General features: G+C 35.6%; 1 protein-coding gene across 2 annotated transcripts in view; it reads right to left on the bottom strand.

Annotated features, from left to right (window-relative positions):
* Positions 1 to 18,168, bottom strand: part of CstF64 (cleavage stimulation factor subunit 2 CstF64) — a 183,957-nt gene that overhangs the window by 79,850 nt on the left and 85,939 nt on the right. For both annotated transcript variants that reach the window (XM_090375422.1, XM_090375428.1), the window contains exon 6: positions 9,469 to 9,588. In XM_090375422.1, the coding sequence (XP_090231548.1) occupies positions 9,469 to 9,588 (120 nt within the window). The remainder of the gene's footprint in view (positions 1 to 9,468; positions 9,589 to 18,168) is intronic.

Below are 18,168 nucleotides of genomic sequence, written 5' to 3'. Positions count from 1 at the left end.
GGCTAAGGGTTTGCTTACTTCCTTTGCTGCCTCCTTTAATATAACTGGATAGATCCCATCCACCCTGGGTGCCTTTCTTATGTTTAACTTCAACAATTTCTCCTCCACTTTGCTCTCAGTTATTACAAAATCATTAAGCACCCTGTTACAGTCTGATAAACTTGTGGCATTTTACTCCCTTGTTGTTGTTGTTGTTTGGTTTTTAGGAGCATTAGCAACTAAGGCCATATTGCTCCGGGGGAGATATGCGGTGGTCATTCACTGACCTTTCCGCATCCTCCGTATTTGGTGGTCAGGGGCTCAAACCCCGGTCTAATCAAGAAGCGTGCGCTACACACTGCTGCTCCTGCCCACCTAGCTACAGAGGCACCTTTACTCCCTTAATAACTCCTCATGTGGGAATGTAGATGCAAAATACTTATTCATATTGACAGCTATCTGAGCAGGATCATCAACGGTCAAACCATCTATATCCATTGGACCAATCTGATTCATCACTTTCCTTCTAAAGTTTATATAACAAAAGAAGTTCTTGCTGTTTTTTCTTAACATCCTTTGCCAAAGATTTCTTGTAATCTGCCTTCACTTGCATAACCTCCTTTGTGACTTGATTACAGACTAGCTTATATAAGCTAGTCTGTAATCAAGGCTTCCGTGTTGCCTTATAATTTATATGCATCCCATGCATATTTCTTCTCTGCCACAAGTCTCATTAGTTCATCTGACATCCATTTAGGCCTAAACTTGGAACAGTATTTCTTAATCGGTACAAAAAGCCTAGTAGGTTCCACGATTACGTCCTTAAATGCTTCCCATTTAGAATTTGCTGCCAATAACATCATCAGTTGGGCCTCCTATATACAATTTAAAAACAGTCTGAGACCACTTTAGTCACCTTTACAGAAGCAGAAACCAGTCCCTTTATCCCTGATGGTAGTAATATCTTTAAGTAAATCTCACATCGGTATGCTGTTATTGCCACCTAGTGGTTCCTTTATCTGCAAATTCTTATTGCATGAATAATCTGTGCTGATAACCAGATCCAATAAATCCACAAAAGCCTTGTTAGAATGTGAGTGACCAACCCACAAGTTCCAGTCAATATCTGAAAAGTTAAAATCTCCCATTATTAGACAATCTGATTTACTGGCCCATATTTCTCTGTACAGTTGTTCCTTGTACTCATCAGAGTCATTAGGCCTACAACACACTGCTACCCTCATTTTTTTATTTCCCAGTGCTTACATCACACCAAAATGACTCAACATTGCACTGCTCATCTATGCCAACTGGATGCACTTCCTTAGACTTTGTTTCTTAACTAACAGCATAACCCTTCCTCCCTTCCTATCCTGTCTATCCATTCCGTACACATTGTACTCTTCAAATTCCAATTCTGCACTGCTTATATCTGTGTGACACCACATCTCTGATATCCCAACAGTATTCGCCTTTGATGTTTTGACTAACACTTCAAATTCATCAAATTTATTTACTATACTCTTAGCATTGGTGTACTTGCAAGTATATATGCACCTATTCTTATTCTTAGTTACCCTAACACAGCCCATGTATTTATTTGTTCCGTGATGACTCCCACGAGTCCCTGAAAACCCCAGCACCCCACCCTCTAATCTAACAAAGCAGTGCATGAATCACTTGCACCTCTGCCTGTGACTACTGTTAATCTTTAATTCTGTGAATCCCCCGAAGTTATCAGTTTTCCGATCCACCTAACACTGACTCGATAGCATCAGCAAATATTCCTGCAGCCCTTCTATTTAATTGTATCCCATCCCTTAGAAGCAGTCTCTCCTGTTAACAAGGACAGACTACGGTGAAAAAAATTCTACCCCATAAGCCTTGCACAATCTCTCCAGGGCTGAACTGATTGACAAAGCTCTCATCAACCCTAACTCACGACTCTTTTTCAACATTGACCTATGCTTGTTAAGTAAGTCTGCATATCTCCTATTCTTAATGTCATTAGTGCCAACGTGTACAACAGTATCACCCTTTGTGCCCTTAAAAGATATGTGCTCTACATCATCAACTTTAGCTCCTGGCAGACATACTCTGTTCCTATTCCACCTCACCTATCCTTTTTACACAATATATTACCTGTCTCCCTGACAATGGAGTCACCGATAATAACTTTCTCCTGAGGGACTGCACATTCTGCCTTGAAGGTTGCTGCTGTGTAGACTGATGCACAAGAGGGAGTTCTGGCGTTGAGTTGGGCAGCTGAGAGCTTGATGGGTCCCCCACTTTAATACCTTCGAGAGCAACTACCCGGCTCATCAAACTCTCATAGGCACCCATCAGAACACTGAGTTGATGCCTAATTTCTTGACACTCTCTGCACCTAGCACACACAAAGACATTCTCCTTGGCTAGATCATGTCCTGTTTCAGAATGATTTGCAAACATTTCACAAGTCACACATTTTTTGAAGCTGTGATGTGTTGGAGACCCCCCCCATTGGTTCTCCCCCGGGCCATAGCACTCATGCTACTTTGTGCTTGTTGCTTTGCTGCTCTAGTCTGGGGCATATCTGATTGAATACAGTGAAAATTAATAAGATTAATCAATGATCAACAGCTTTCTAAATGCAGTGCTATCTAGTTGTATGTTAGCTACCTATTTACCACAATTAAAAATTTCAATTCTTTACCACTCACTCTATACTATAACAATGGCAGCAAAATTCGAACAAAACAACAGTTTTACATATATTAAGTAGTAACCTACAAAATCTCTATCTAAATTAAAAAATAAAAATAACAACCATAACTAGGTCTATAAAGCTACTTATAAAGTACGATATAATGTATAAGATGTTTGTTTAGTTATTACTATTTAAGTTACTATGATTATAAAAATAAAGTTAAAATATTTAGTTATTACTATTATAAAAATTCTATGTGACAATCTAATAAATAAAATGGCAAAAGAACACATATTTCTTGGAGCTTGAATTTCACTGCATCCACTTGAAATTACACTCAGCGCCCTCTCCATCACATAGCAGCTCACCTTGTTCTTTTACATGCATGATGTTAGCATTAAAGAAGGTAGTTGTGTGTTTTCGACAAGTACAAAGCATTGTTTAGCACAAAATTTACATAGCCCAAAACTTACTTGGCTGCATCCATGTCATAAATGTGGAGTAAATTCCATTTCACTCATGAAATGGAATTTACTCCACATTCACTTGTCATGCACTTCAAGTTATTTACAGGTAACCCTTGTATAACACGGTAGTTTGGTTTCTACAAAATCTCATGTAGTGTGAAACTGCATTATATGGGACTAAGATCCAGTACAAAAAGGGAGGTTACGTTCCAAAAGCTAACAAAAATACACCATTTTTTTTATAACTATCGTAAACTTAATTTTTATAATAGTAATAACTAAATATTTTAACTTTATTTTTATAATCGTAGTAATTTAAATAGTAATAACTAAACAAATGTCTTACCTTACAAACCGTGATACATATATGTCAGATAATGTACATTCATTTAATTTTCTTCCTCTTCATCGCTGATAAGCACAATCAAAAGAGAACATTTTGTCTGTTGCAGAATATTGCCTTCTGAACTTTCTTCTGTAGCATCTAGATTTTATGTATCTTTTGCCCTCTTTAAAAAATCAGTAATCTGGGTTTGTTTGCTTTTGTTTGATAGATCTTTGTAAATTTCTTAGTATGGAGCTAATATTTTTGAAGCTCCCTTTTAAATTTGTGCTCTTTTCAGTAGAAGGATCTGCATTAAAAAAATAAGATTCTAATTGCTCAGCTGAGTTTATACCTTCCCGTAAGGTTTTTAGTATAAAATTTGGAACTTCAGAATTTTTATCTGTGCTATCATCCTCTGACTATTTGTTTTACCTCCGATGCCATTTACACTTCTCCAGCCTCTTTTTCTACCAGTAATTCTTGAACGTCTTCAGTAATCATATCATCAAAACCTTCCCCTCCTACCGACTTATCAAGTTCTGCTATTGCACCAGTTCAACCATTCCTGAATGAACTAACTCTGGCCATATATTTTTCCAACACGCATTTAATGTTGACAATTTTACTTCTTTGAGTGATAAAGATATGATTCCAATGCAGTCCACAATTGAAAAATGATTCCATGCTTCCATCACTTCAATAGATTCGGAATCAATTTTTTCCAAAATTGATTGTAATGATTTTCTGATGTAATGAGTTTTAAAGGTAGATATAATGCCTTGATCTAATGGCTCAATTAAAGAAGTCATATTAGGTGGTAGGAACATTAATTCAATGTTTAATAACAAAGAACATGGCTTGCACAAGTTGCAACAAACACGATATGCAGAAGTGAGATATGGAGCAATGAGTTTCTGAAAATTTATTTATGTTTTTTATATGATTGAATATTTCATGAAAGGGGAAACATATTTCACCATAGTAAAGTGAAACCCCACAGAATTTCAGATATTGGAACTATTGCAAATGCAATAAGATCGAGTTTACTACCCGATTATAACTGATTGCACTAACAGAAAGACCAATAAACCAGAAACTGCAAATGCTTTTTGTTTTATGGTAGTGACCTCTAGAGATGTGCTTTAGAAAAATATCACAAAGGCGATAATGACTAGCGAGTGAATGGCAAGGATTCACAAAAAAGAATGGAAACATTGAAAAATAAAAATTTCCCAGCACAAAAGCTGAAAAATACAGAGTTATGTGAGGTTTCCCGCAATTCTCTAACCGTGTTATATCGTGTTGTGTGAGGATTGCTGCAATTTATCAATCGTGTTAGAGCGAAACCATGTTGTAGAAGTACCGTGTTATACGGGGGTTGCCTGTAAATGGTATATGTAAGATATTACCAAAAATAAATAAATATCCCACAAAACAAGTGCCATACTTTGTAAACTGTGCACTCTTCTTGGAATAAAATTGTTTATAATTGTACACTTTTAAATGTATTTCATTATTTTAACATTTGTAAGGGAGGGGTACAATTACAAATCATCTTATTTTTTAATTTCAACAATATAACATACACACTAGCAATGACCTTATATACCAGATTGCATGGACAGGCATGCAGAGGACTGTGCACTTCATTCAATATATCTTTTGTTAGTCCTTTTTTTAACATTTTAATTATTTATTTATTTATTTAAAAACTGGCTGTTCTGACAACTGTTTACATGGGTGAATGTACAGTGTACTTTGTACACCCAACAGTAAGAGATTTTATATCTTTGTACATACTTCTACAATTCTAATACAATGTCACATATTGGAAGTCAAACTATAGTGAAAGAATACTAAAATTCACAGTAGTGGTATTCTTTAACTTTTTTTCTGTACTTTATACATAGACCAGCATGCTTTGAAATATTAAGAATTAGTGTTCAATCATAAGCATCTGTACAACAAAGGCTGATGTGAGGCTGTTACTTCAAAATGTGATTACCAGTATTTCATTATTACAAGTTAGTTTGTTTGTTTGCTTTTTAATATTCAAGCAGAAGACAATTTTTGAATATGTTGAAAATACCAACATTAGTATTTTTAAAATATTCTATGACATACCATTCAGACATGTAGGATAAATATAAAAAATTCCTAGAAGATATATTGCAAGAGGAGATACAACATGATACCACTACCTGGGCATAAATAAAAAAATAAAAAATGCACGAGTAAATTATTATACAGGTATAAAATCTAATCTTATTATTTCAGAATTACTTTACTTGGGTGTAGAATGTTGATACATAACATTTTTAGATACAAAATAAACTTTAACAAAAATATATGCTACTTGCTACATGTACTATTAGAAAACAAATAAAAATACTAAAATCTATTTGGATTTAAATTTATCTAAATTCAAAACAGATTTTAAATGAATTTAGACAGCAGTACTTTGAGGGGAAAAAAATCATTACGCATGATATATATACATTTGATTGAGCAGATAAGCAACAATTAGCTTACTGGTCAAACATTCTGCTGGCTGAAAAAAAAGAACCCAGGGGCCACATGAAGTCTGGAAGTCACGAGCTGTAAAATTGTGTTCGATATAATTTCACAGGAAAAAAATTTACACGTACTGAGAAATTGCATATGCATAACAGAGCATTCGAACATAAACTGGTGACAGCTGAAGGAATTAAGACAGTGTTGAAATTAGGATTTTTGTCTTTTTAACATTTTTTGTTAAAACATTCATTTCTGACCTATGTTGGTTTTCAATCTCAGGAGCATATATTCTCTTGATTCAAGTTTAAATTACTTGTATAAGTTTAAATTCTCATGTTTCATAACCCTTTTAAAAGTGTTGTTTTCGGTATTTCTTTAAAATTTAATTTTCTCCTCACCATATTATTCAAGTTATGTGTATACAGTAAAATCTCGTTAATACAAACTCGGTTTATACAAAGTACTCGTTTATATGAAGCACATACCATTCCCCTACGAAAGGATAGGCTTTTCTATGTAAATATATTTGTTTATTACAAAATTCGGTTAATATGTATTACAAAGTTCTTTTTTACCCCATGAGAAATAAATATTGTCATTTTGTATATTTAATACAAATCTTGGCAGAGCGATCCCATTATTGCCCACGGCCACCTGGATCCCTACTTCCCGAAGGATGGCACTGACTTGTTAGAAATTAGTTTTGTGTAAATAAAAGCAGTTTATGGTAGCTACAACGTCAAGTGCACTCTGAAAAACATCTTTCTGAAGGATGAGTTGTTAAATTAACAAAAGAATAAAAAGTTTTCTAAGTTGTTTACATGCACTCCCACGCTCTCCACGGGAATAAGGTCAGTTGTAACTGTTACCCCAGTTCAAAGAGTCTTGCTATCGTATACAGCAATCTAATTTTTGTGCCATTTTATCTGAGCTGACGTCTTTTTCGGAACTTGTGACTTTAAATTAATTTAAAATTTGTTTATATTAAATCTTATCTAGCAGGGTTATGGCGACAAAACGTAGACGGATAGAATTAAGCCTGGAAATTAAACTAAAAATTATACAAGAGGCCAATAGGATGGAAAGAAGCAAAACGGACATTGCAAAGGAATACATCCCTTTACCTAAAATACTGAAAAACCGAAAAAGACTTGAAAAAGTGACACTAGACACTAGAGCAGTGATGAAAAACAGGAAACAAATTCGTGGTGCAAAACACGAGGAGCTTGAAATAAAACTTTTCGAGTGGTACCAACAAATGCGTGCATCTAATTTGCCAATATCAGGTCTGATTTTGCAAGAAAAGGCAAATTATCTAGCTCAGCAACATCGGATTAGTGACTTCAAATGCAGCAGTAGCTGGCTCCAAAGATTTAAAAACAGGAATAACTTGGTTTTGCGAAATGTTTGTGGTGAGTCTGGATTAGTCGACAAACTGGTTGTGTTCTGTAAAGTCCATCATTGAAAAATATGAGGCAAAGGAAATTTTTAATCTCGACGAGACAGGTTTATTTTATTATTTGCTGCCAAACAAAACATTTATTGTTCGAGGAGAGTCTTGTCATAGTGGAAAATTAAGTAAACAAAGACTTACTGTTCTGTTATGCTGCAATTCAGATGGCAGTACAAAACTACGCCCACTTGTGATTGGTAAATTTTCCAAGCCAAGATGTTTTAAAGTTGTTTTGTTTGTTTGTTATTTGGTTTTTAGGAGCATTAGCAACTAAGGCCATATTGCTCCGGGGATATGCGGTGGTCATTCCCTGACCTTTCCGCATCCTCCATATTTAGTGGTCATGGGCTCGAACCTCGGTCTAATCAAGAAGCGTGTGCTATGCACTGCTGCTCCTGCCCACCTGTGTTTTAAAGCAGTTAACCAACTTTCCTGTGATTATGAGGCCAATAGAAGTGCTTGGCTTACAGTCAAAATTTTTATGATTCTACACCGTTGTACAGCACATTCTGCCGAGACACTTAAGTTGACAAATATACAGCTGTTGTTTTTACCCCCCCCCCCAATACCACCAGTTTAATGCAACCACTGGATCAAGGCATTATTTATAACCTCAAGAGATCATATAGAGCCCGCCTGATAAGGTACTTGAGCCGCAACATTGGAGGGAACAATTTGCAGCCAAATTGGAATGTCCTGGATGCTATCCGTAATCTTGTTATTGCTTGGGAAAGTATTACATCAAGTGTTATAATCAACTGCTTCAGAAAGAGTGGCTTTGGAGAAAACATCATCGAAAAACATGGTCCAGCAGACAAATATGATAGCAACAGTGAGGAATGGAGAAATTTGAAGGAGCATATGAATTTTGTTGGCGAATTTGAAGAGTTTGTGAAGGTGGATGATCAAGTTGCCACCACTGCAAAGGCAACACCAGAAGAGATGGTGGGTACCAAACAAAATGATGCTGTTTTTGTTACCAGCGAGAGCAAAAGTGAAGACATGCGCACACTGCTATCTAAAAAAGATGCCCAAAATGCATTGAACATAACAGAGAATGTCTTGGCCTGCAGTAACATTGATAAAGAAACAACTATTGCATTTGATAACATCTGTGCTATAGTTAAAAATGCATATAGGACAAAAACTGTGCAAACAACATTGGATTATTTCTTTAAATTAGATTAATGTATTATAAAGTTAATGGTTTGTATGTCTCCTTTTATAATTATTGTAATTATTTTTACTGTGATACTAAAATATTGTATATATCAAAATATATACTGTACAATATTTTCATTTCCATTAATATTGCTTTTCTCTTAGTTTATCATACAAATAAAATAAAATCTTTAAAAAATACATTATTCCTATTACTGTATTGTTAGACAAGGCTTTTGTTTTTATTTTATTTTATTTTATTAATTTATTTTTGATATTATTATTATTCTTAGATATACAGTATGTACAAAAAAAAAAAATAATAATAATAATAATAAATAACGGTAAAATTGTGAAACTTTTGGGTGAGGACCTCATTAGGACCCTTGAACTTTGTATTAATGAGATTCCACTGTAATCTATAATGGTTTATTATTAGCCAGCTGAACGGTGCGCAATTTAAAAGCATGGTTTCTTGTGTTTTTGGAAACAAAGGAAAGTAAAAATATGATTAATTCCCTTGCCATTTTCTGAAAAAGAACATTTTCCTAAAAAATTGCTATAAAGTTAATGGCTACTTCAGTAGCCATTAACTTAATTAATTAAATTAATAGCAATTATTTTCCACATATTTGTGAGAAAAGAAGGGTAAAATTTTTTGATAAATATGGTAGAAATCATATTTCTTACTTTTATCTTACCTGATATTGAAGGAAATTGGGGGAAAAAATCTGGTATAGAACATGATGACAGTTATAAATTTTGGTACAAATTACCTCTCAAATGAATTTTTCCAAAAACAAATATAGTGGCCTGTTTAAAATTTTAATTATACTATGTATAATTAATGCAGCAGGTCAATTTCCAAAATACTCACCAGTGCAACCTGTGGATCAACTATTCGCATAATAACTTGTGCTTGCAGAAGAGCATATGCTAGCTGTGGATTTTGCAGCAGCAGATTCCTTGCTTCACTTGGATTGTTTTGTATGCAGAGCTAAACATAAATACATAAAAACAGTCCTCATGTACATGAAATATAAAATAAATTTTAAATGTGTGGCGATTAACTCAGAAAAGAGATAACATATATTTAAAAAACTACTACCCATGCACATGTTACCCATCCTAATGCTTATGTCGTGGAACTTATAATTAAGCTGATAAAAATAATCAATGAATGCCTGCTGTATTTCAGGATTTGGTGCATTTTATTTGTAACATTTTAAAACCTTTCTGTATTCGTTGCACACTTATGCTGTAAAGCTTAAAATAAAACCAATAAGCAAAAAACATTTGCGACAATCAAACAACGAATCAACCTCAAATTTTTAACAAAATGAAAGAAAACACCAACTGAAAGTTATGAGTTGTTACATTGTTTATGGGAGAGATACTATGTCAAGAGTTCTCATGTTTGAATAGCATAAAAGATTTTTAGAAGGGAGAGAGATAATGTGGAAGATGATGAATAACCAGGCTGTCCAGTATCCATGAAAACTGATGAAAACGTGCACCAGGTAAGGAGAATCTGATTAGAAGTGATCATCGTTTAAGCATTAGAATGGTTATATCAGAACTCAATATGGACAAAGAAACAGTTAGACAAATTTTAACTGAAAATTTAGGCATGAGAAAGGTGTGTGTGCACCAAGTTGGTACCAAAAATTTTGAACGAAGATCAAAGAATGAGAAGACTCCAAGTTTGTAAAGATGTTTTGAAAAAAACTGAAGATCCAGACTATCCAAGTACAGGTGACTGCCGCTTAACGCTGATAATTCTTTCCAGAAAAACAGAGGGCTAAGTGAATCCGCGCAAAGCGAGTGCCACATTCCCATAAGGTAACATATGTATTTGTGAGTTGTGGTCAGTGCCATAGGATATTTCCTAATCAATAATAAATGGTAGTGAAAAAATGCACAAATGTTGGTCAAAATATTTAATATTCGTACATATAAAATATTCTGCATTACATACGTATATAATTATGTGGTAACTACTTACGTATCAAAATTAAACTTAAAATTCCAATTAAAATCATGAATTTAATTGATTTAATTTAATTGATGAAAATTTAATCATGAAAAATGTGTAGATTTTGGGTTGTACTTTGGCTCTCTTCCTGGTAAACTAAAAGTGGTTTTAATTTTAAATCCCCCGCAGCGTTACCACCCAACAATAAAGTCAACCAATCCTTCGCCACTTTAAAACCTGGCATGTTTTTTACATCATTCGATATGAAACTTCTTTTAGGCATTCGTTTCTAAAAAAGTCCTGCTTCATCCATGTTAAAAACTTGTTGAGAAGTATAGCACCCCTCTTCAATAATTTTAACAAGTTCTTTTTTGAAAGTTTTGGCTCCTTGATCTGCACTTGTGGCTTCTTCCTGGATTTTAAATCTATTCAACCAGCCCTTACTAGATTTAAATAGTTCCACTTTTTTTTTTTTTTTTTTTTTAGGTGAGTTTTCTTCAGATCACCATACAGGCTAATAATCTCTCTCTCTTTTTTTATAATATTTAACTTAACTGAATTCTGCATTTGATATTATCTTCAATAAAATTAGTTAAAGTCTCGCCATTTAAATCCTAATAGACAGCCTAGCACTAGTTACTTGCAGTGGAACAGCTGTCTTTCCTGCTGCTAAAATTAATTCTTTATTTTTTTAATTTTTTAATGACAGTTAAACTTGCCAGTCCTAAATTATGGCACACATCCACTTGTCGTTGACCAGAATCAATTCGCATCAAAACGTCTAATTTAATTTTCAAATTCAGTCTCTTTCTTACATTTGTATTCTTCATACTGCGTCCAGACATTGCTTTTTCATTCTTATCCGCCATTATTAACTCTTTGAAAATGTAACTGCGTTGGTTGCATTAATTATGATACAATGTTCGAGTAAACTGTCCGTTATGCACGATGTCTAATACTGTACTGAGTGATGACTAGACTCCAGATAAATACATATAACGCAAATATTACAAGCAATATACTTGATCATTTTTTTAAATGTTGACCTCAGAACTACGTAACAAGTCACTGTACTACAATTAAATTAGCATGCGAGAAAATTTCACTGAGCATGGGAAACGTTTTAATGCTGTTTTGCTATTCATTTTCAAGCTATCAACTCCATCTAATGAAACAATTTCGTTAAATATGCTGAAAATGCAATCTGTAAAAGAGCGTTATAGTGATTTGTGACACCGTTGTAGTCAGGTTATAATATAAGAACAGCGTTATAGCAAATCAGCGTAAAGCAAACCAAGTTATAACGAGGGCCTGCTGTACTGTAATTATGTGCAATGAAAGTTGGCTGTTCCAGTAAAATCCAGAAACTAAAAAGACAGTCAATGCAACTGAAGACAAAACAATCTCCAGACCAAAAAAGAAAGAATGTCAAAATTAAAAATGAAAACCATTCTTCTTGTTTGCTACAATATTAAAGGAATTATTATGGGTAAATGCATCCCACCAAATCAGACTGTCAATCAAACATACTACACCAAAGTTCTGATAAGGATGCATGAAAAAATTTGAAGCTGGTAAACTGAATTGTAAAAGTATGGTCGGTTGCTCTGGCACACAGTCGGCTCTCTGTTCACAGGTTTCTAGTCAAAAAACAATTTTCTGTGTGTGAACATGCACTGTACTTGCCAGGCTTAGCCTCTTTGTGACATTTTTCTCTTCCATAAACTGAAAAGCATACTTAAGGGAACCCATTCAGTCCATTTAACACATTCAGTAAAAAACGACTGACATGTTAGAAGGGGTAATAGTAATAGAGGCATGTGATGCAAGAAAGCAAGCGTATGAGCTTTTTAATATATCAACTTCCACAACGACAGATGGAAGTTTGTTCCACCACTTAACTACCACTGCTGGCTAAAGGCAAATTTCCGCACATCTATTCTACAACTACCTTTCCTCAATTTGAATTTATACCCCCTCACGTTCGTAATCTGAGCAAGCGGAAAAATCCCATCAGAATTTAACATGCTCAACCCATTCAAGGCCTTATACATCTCAATCAGATCACTTTGCAGGAGACAAGTCTCCAGTCGCTGCAATTTGCAGAACTTAGAACTTTCTTGGTAAAAGGATCCCTTTGTTCCTCTCACCAACCTTGTTGCTCTTCTCTGTATATGCTCAAGCAACTTTACATCCTTCCTAAAATGATACCTCCAAACCTGTATGCAGTACTCAAGGCATGGTATGACCACTGCCTTATACAAAAGAATAATCACCTTTTCCCTACTAGCAAAATTCCTGTATATCATTGACAAGGGAACCCCCATGACCTGCTCTGGCAGCCTGTCTGCATTGCTCAGAAAACTTCATATCTGACTGCACAATTATTCCCAGGTCTTTTTCATTTTCTACCACCCAAGTGTAGTACCACACAGTTGGAGCTATTTCTACCTATATGCAGTACTTTGCATTTGTCAACTTTAAACTTCAGTTGCCACTTCTCAGCTCATCTGCCCAAATTTTTTAGATCCTATTGAAGTAGCACACTGCCATTAATGTCATTAACAACCTTTGTATCGTCTGCAAACTTTGACATTAAGCCCAATATACCTTCATCAATATCACTTATAAATATACAAAACAACAGTGGGTCAAACACCAAACCCTGGGGGAGACCACTAATAACATCAGTTCACGAAGAGCAGCATCCACTAATTACCACTCTCTGTCTTCTCCCACTCACCATCCTTTTATCCATTGTAGCAACTTACCCTTAATGCCATACTGCTCCAATTTGTACAGTGGTCTTCCATGCGTAGAGGCCTCCGTAGCTGAGTGGTCAGAAGCAGGAGTGCTACTCACACGCTCTTTTAGTAGACCGGGGTTCAAGCCCCTGACTGCTAAATAGTCAATCTGCCAACCCGCACTGGACCAGCATGGCAGATTATGGTCCATTTCCCTCAGCATGAATTGTTTAGGAGGCTTCCATCCTGCATTACCAAAAAAGGTAATGGAAGCAGTTTACCTTTTTTTTTACCTTCCATGCATAACAGTGTCAAAAGCTTTCCTGAAATCCAAGTATATAATATCAAAATTATTTTTTGCATCCAGTTTCTTTGTAAACACATCATAGTATCCAACCAAATGTGTCAGACAAGACTTTCCCTTAATAAACCCATACTGTTTCTGAATTATTATTGCAGTCTTGTCTAGATGATTCTACAATGCCTTTACAGAAGCAAAACCCTTCCCTTTACCCCTGGTAATTATATCTTTAAGTAAATCCCACACTGTGGTTCTTTTATCTGCAAATTCTTAATGCATGAATACATTAAGATGACTTCCAGAAATGTAGGGAAGAATGTGTGCAAACCCAAGGCAATTATTTTGAAGGAGATAATTTGTATGGTATGAAAGATTTCATTATATTTATTTTATTGTGAGAGTCTCATTATTTAATAGTCATGCCTTGTATGTATATATGGTAACTCACCTAGAAACAGAAGTCAGAAGTCAACTGAATATACAATTTATTTGGGTTTTTTTTATTACAGTTTTATGAGATTTCCATATTTTTAATGAATCTTTAATCAGTATTATATTTTATATATTATGACATGGATTCGTATCTATGAGGTGATTGTTATTTGTTGTTGTTTTCATCCATTCAGTCGCAGCCGACTTTCGGAGACTTTATGGGCGAGCTGCCTCCATGCTGTCCGACTTCAACAGCTTCTTCCAAGTCCTTTATGATCATGCCAGTGTCTTTCTTGATGGAGTCAATCCAGGGTGTTCTCTGCTGACCTTTTCCTCCTTGTTCAACTGACCTTTCCTAGGATTACTGATTTATTCTTGAGCTCGTTCTTAAGAGTTTTTTGGTGAAAAATACCGGAGTAGGTCACCAAGTCTTTCTCCAGCGGTGGCACTATTATATTGGCCTTTACTAATTAAAACTCAAAATCTTTTAAAACCTGTATCTTTTCCGATAAGGTGATATTTCGTCCCAAAATTAGATACAACTAATCAATGTGACAAACCCCTCCACCTAATTAAAGTCTCCTGCATCCATGATTTGTAGTATTTAAAAAGAATGCTATTCAAACTCTCAAATACCAGCACTATGCTAAAGCATATTTATAAACTATTTAGCAAGAGCACATATAAAAGCAATCATCACAGCTACACATTAGAGCCACCCAGGGGCGGCTCGTTGGTAGGCACTGCGGAACTGCAGCACCCCCCAGCTTTTTAAATCTAAATATAGTCAATGGAGTTATATGAAATTTTGTGATATGCAATGCAATGAATATTTTTATTAACATGTCCCACATATAGTATACTCATCCTCTATATTTCCAATAATCATTTCAATAATAAACGAATGAAAACATGAGATCGTTTTCAACTTTGAAGTTTAACAGTAGGTGGAACTGTGCGCTACGCAGTTCCACATTTAGGCGGCAGTGGTTGAGTCAATGCTTAGTTGGCAGGTTGCCAATACACGTCAGAGGTGATGAAACAAGTCAAAGGAACTGCAGGGCAAGCAGTGCCGATTTGAACAGTGCAAAAACTTGAATGAAAAAGTTATTAATCTATTTTGAACAAATAAAAACCGAAGAATGGATTTTACTTTTAAATAAAATTTCAAGATTACCCATGTCTGTTAATGGTAAGTGTCCAGTTAATGTTTTGTAGTATTTTTAACTTGCTTATTATTATTATTACCATCTATGTCTACATGTCTTATAACCAAGGCAGTTTAATGTAACTTTAAGAAGCAGCACTCCCACACATTCGTGTATTAAGAATTTGCAGATAAAGGAACCACTAGGTGGCAGTGATCACAGTGTACTGATGTGGGATTTACTTAAAGATATAATTACCATCAGGGGTAAAGGAAAGGGTTTTTGCATCTGTAAAGCTGAGTACAGTGGTCTCAGACAGTTTTTAAATTCTGTACAGTGGGATCAACTGACGATGTTACCAACAGTAAATTCTAAGTGAGAAGCATTCAAGTGAATGCTTCCCACTTAGAATTTACTCGTGGATGCTACTAAAAGTTTCATACCTATTAAGAAATATTGTTCAAGGTTTAGGCCTAAATGGTTATCAAATGAACAAATGAAACTCGTGACAGAAGAAAAATGCATGGGATGCATATATATTATCAAGCGACTCAGATGCCTATGGCAGATATAGGCTAGTCTGTAATCAGGTCTCAAAGGAGGTTAGGCAGGCGAAGGCAGATTACGAGAAATCTTAGGCAAAAGATGCTAAGAAAAACAGCAAGGATTTCTTTACTTATATAAACTCTAAAAGGAAGGGGATGAATCTGATTGGTCCACTTGATATCGATGGTTCCACTGTTGATGATCCTGCTCAGACAGCAAACAAACTGAATGAGTATTTTGCATCTACATTTACACGAGGAGTTATTAAGGTTTGAAAATGGCAGAAGGTTATCAAATTGTAGCAGGGTACTTAATGATTTTTGTAATAACTGAGAGCAAAGTGGGGGAGAAATTGTTGAAGTTAAACATAAGAAAGGCACCTGGGGTGGATGGGATCTATCCAGTTATATTAAAGAAGGAGGCAAAGCAACTAAGCAAACCCTTAGCCATAATTATGAGAGCATCCTTGGACTCTGGGGAGGTCCCCACAGACTGGAGATGTGCAAATGTATCCCCAATTCACAAAGGGGGATCGAAGGGTGACACGAGTAATTACAGACCAGTTAGTTTAACTTCTGTTCCGGGTAAAATAATGAAGTCACTGGTTAAAGATGCACTGCAGGATCATCTAGACAAGACTGCAGCAATAATTCAGACACAGCATGGGTTTGTTAAGGGAAAGTCTTGTCTAACAAATTTGATAGGATATTATGATGTGGTTACAAAGGAACTGGATGCAAAAAATAATTTTGATATATATTTGGATTTCAGGAAAACTTTTGACATGGAAGACTATTGTACAAATTGGAGCAGAATGGTATTAAGGGTAAGTTGCTACAATGGATAAAAGGATGGTTGAGTGGGAGAAAACAGAGGGTGGTAATTAATGGGTGCTGCTCTTCATGGACTAATGTTATTAGTGGAGTCCCACAGGGTTCGGTGTTGGGTCCTCTGTTGTTTTGTATATTTATCAATGATGTTGATGAAGGGGCTTAGAGGGGAACAGGAATCCTGTGTGTTATCAGACACTCAGCCTAAAACACTGATGGATCCAATATCTCTCTATTACAGAAGATTTAGGAAAAGTCCGGTTGGCCTGCCTCCCTAAAATCCACTCATGCACACCTTCTCGATGGTAAGCCCTGTTATGTCACTTAGGTGGCAGCGAATGTGTAGAGTGGTTCTCTTCAAGACGCCTGGTCAGCGTGAGGAGGAAAAGACCAAACCCTCCAGCATATGAGAGCACAACAATACAAATGGCCCTCAGACCCCAGCAGCTTTCACTCTCCCTCTTACGGCAGTGAGAGGATCAGAGTGGAAGCAGAGGGTGCTAAGAATCTCTGGGTAGGACCAGGCTGCCATGCACGGAAACTGAACTTGGCCTGTTATAACGTACGATCACTCATCGGCGAAGACAGGATATTAGAGCTGGAAAAAGAATTAGAAAATGTGAATTGGAATATCATCGGTTTGGCTGAAACAAGAAGAAGAAATCTGCTGTACACCAATGGAAACAGTGAAAGGAGTGAAGGTGGAGTTGGGTTTCTGGTCCATAAAGATTTTGTACATCACCAAGGGTGTCAAGACTAATACTCAAGATTTCTAAGAGATACAAGCTAAAGATTATAATGAGTTATGCACCAACATCAAGCCATGATGATGAAGAGGTTGAAGAAATGTACACCGAAATTGAGAGTCTTCTAGATGAGCAGAAAACCCACTACACAATTATTCTGGGTGACTTCAATGCTAAGGTTGGAAAAAGGCAAAACAGCGCAGAAAGAGGAACTATAGGAAATTTTGGAATTAGTGAAAGAAATAAAAGAGGTGAAAGACTTATGGAATTTGCAGAATCTCAAGGACTGTCAGTAATGAACACTTTTTTCAAGAAAAGGGTGAACAGAAAGTGGACATGGAAGAATCCAAATGGATTAACAACTAATGATATCGACTTCATCCTCACTAACAGAAGATATATTGTGAATGATGTTACCGTCCTGAATAAGGTAAATGTTGGAAGTGATCACAGAATGGTAAGATGTACACTTGATATAGATGTAGGAAAGGAAAAAACTGACTCGAGTAAATAATACAAAGGTCTTTGAGATAACAGAGGAGGAGAAAAAGCAGTATGTACTGGAACTTAAGAAAAAGTTTGAGCTTCTGCAGACTGCTCAGGACCAAGATATCGACGAGGAATATTACAACTTTCTGAAAGTGATAAAGCCCAAGAAACCTATAGGGAAACAGAAATCCAAAGAAGAAAAAATTAGTCAAGAAACACTTGTAATGATGAACCGAAGACGACAAATGAAGAGCAAGAAAAACACTGACAGGGAGAAAATTGAGTATACTGAGTTTTGCAAAGCCATTAGAAAGAGACTCAGAGAAGACATAAGAAGATTTAACACAAAAAAAGTAGAACTAGCAT

Source organism: Mastigoproctus giganteus, chromosome 1, assembly GCF_048544385.1.
Source record: "Mastigoproctus giganteus isolate SK-2022 chromosome 1, ASM4854438v1, whole genome shotgun sequence".
NCBI classification, from domain to species: domain Eukaryota; kingdom Metazoa; phylum Arthropoda; class Arachnida; order Uropygi; family Thelyphonidae; genus Mastigoproctus; species Mastigoproctus giganteus.
The sequence above is the reverse complement of the archived record's forward strand: the minus strand, read 5'-3'. Positions and strand labels throughout refer to the sequence as shown.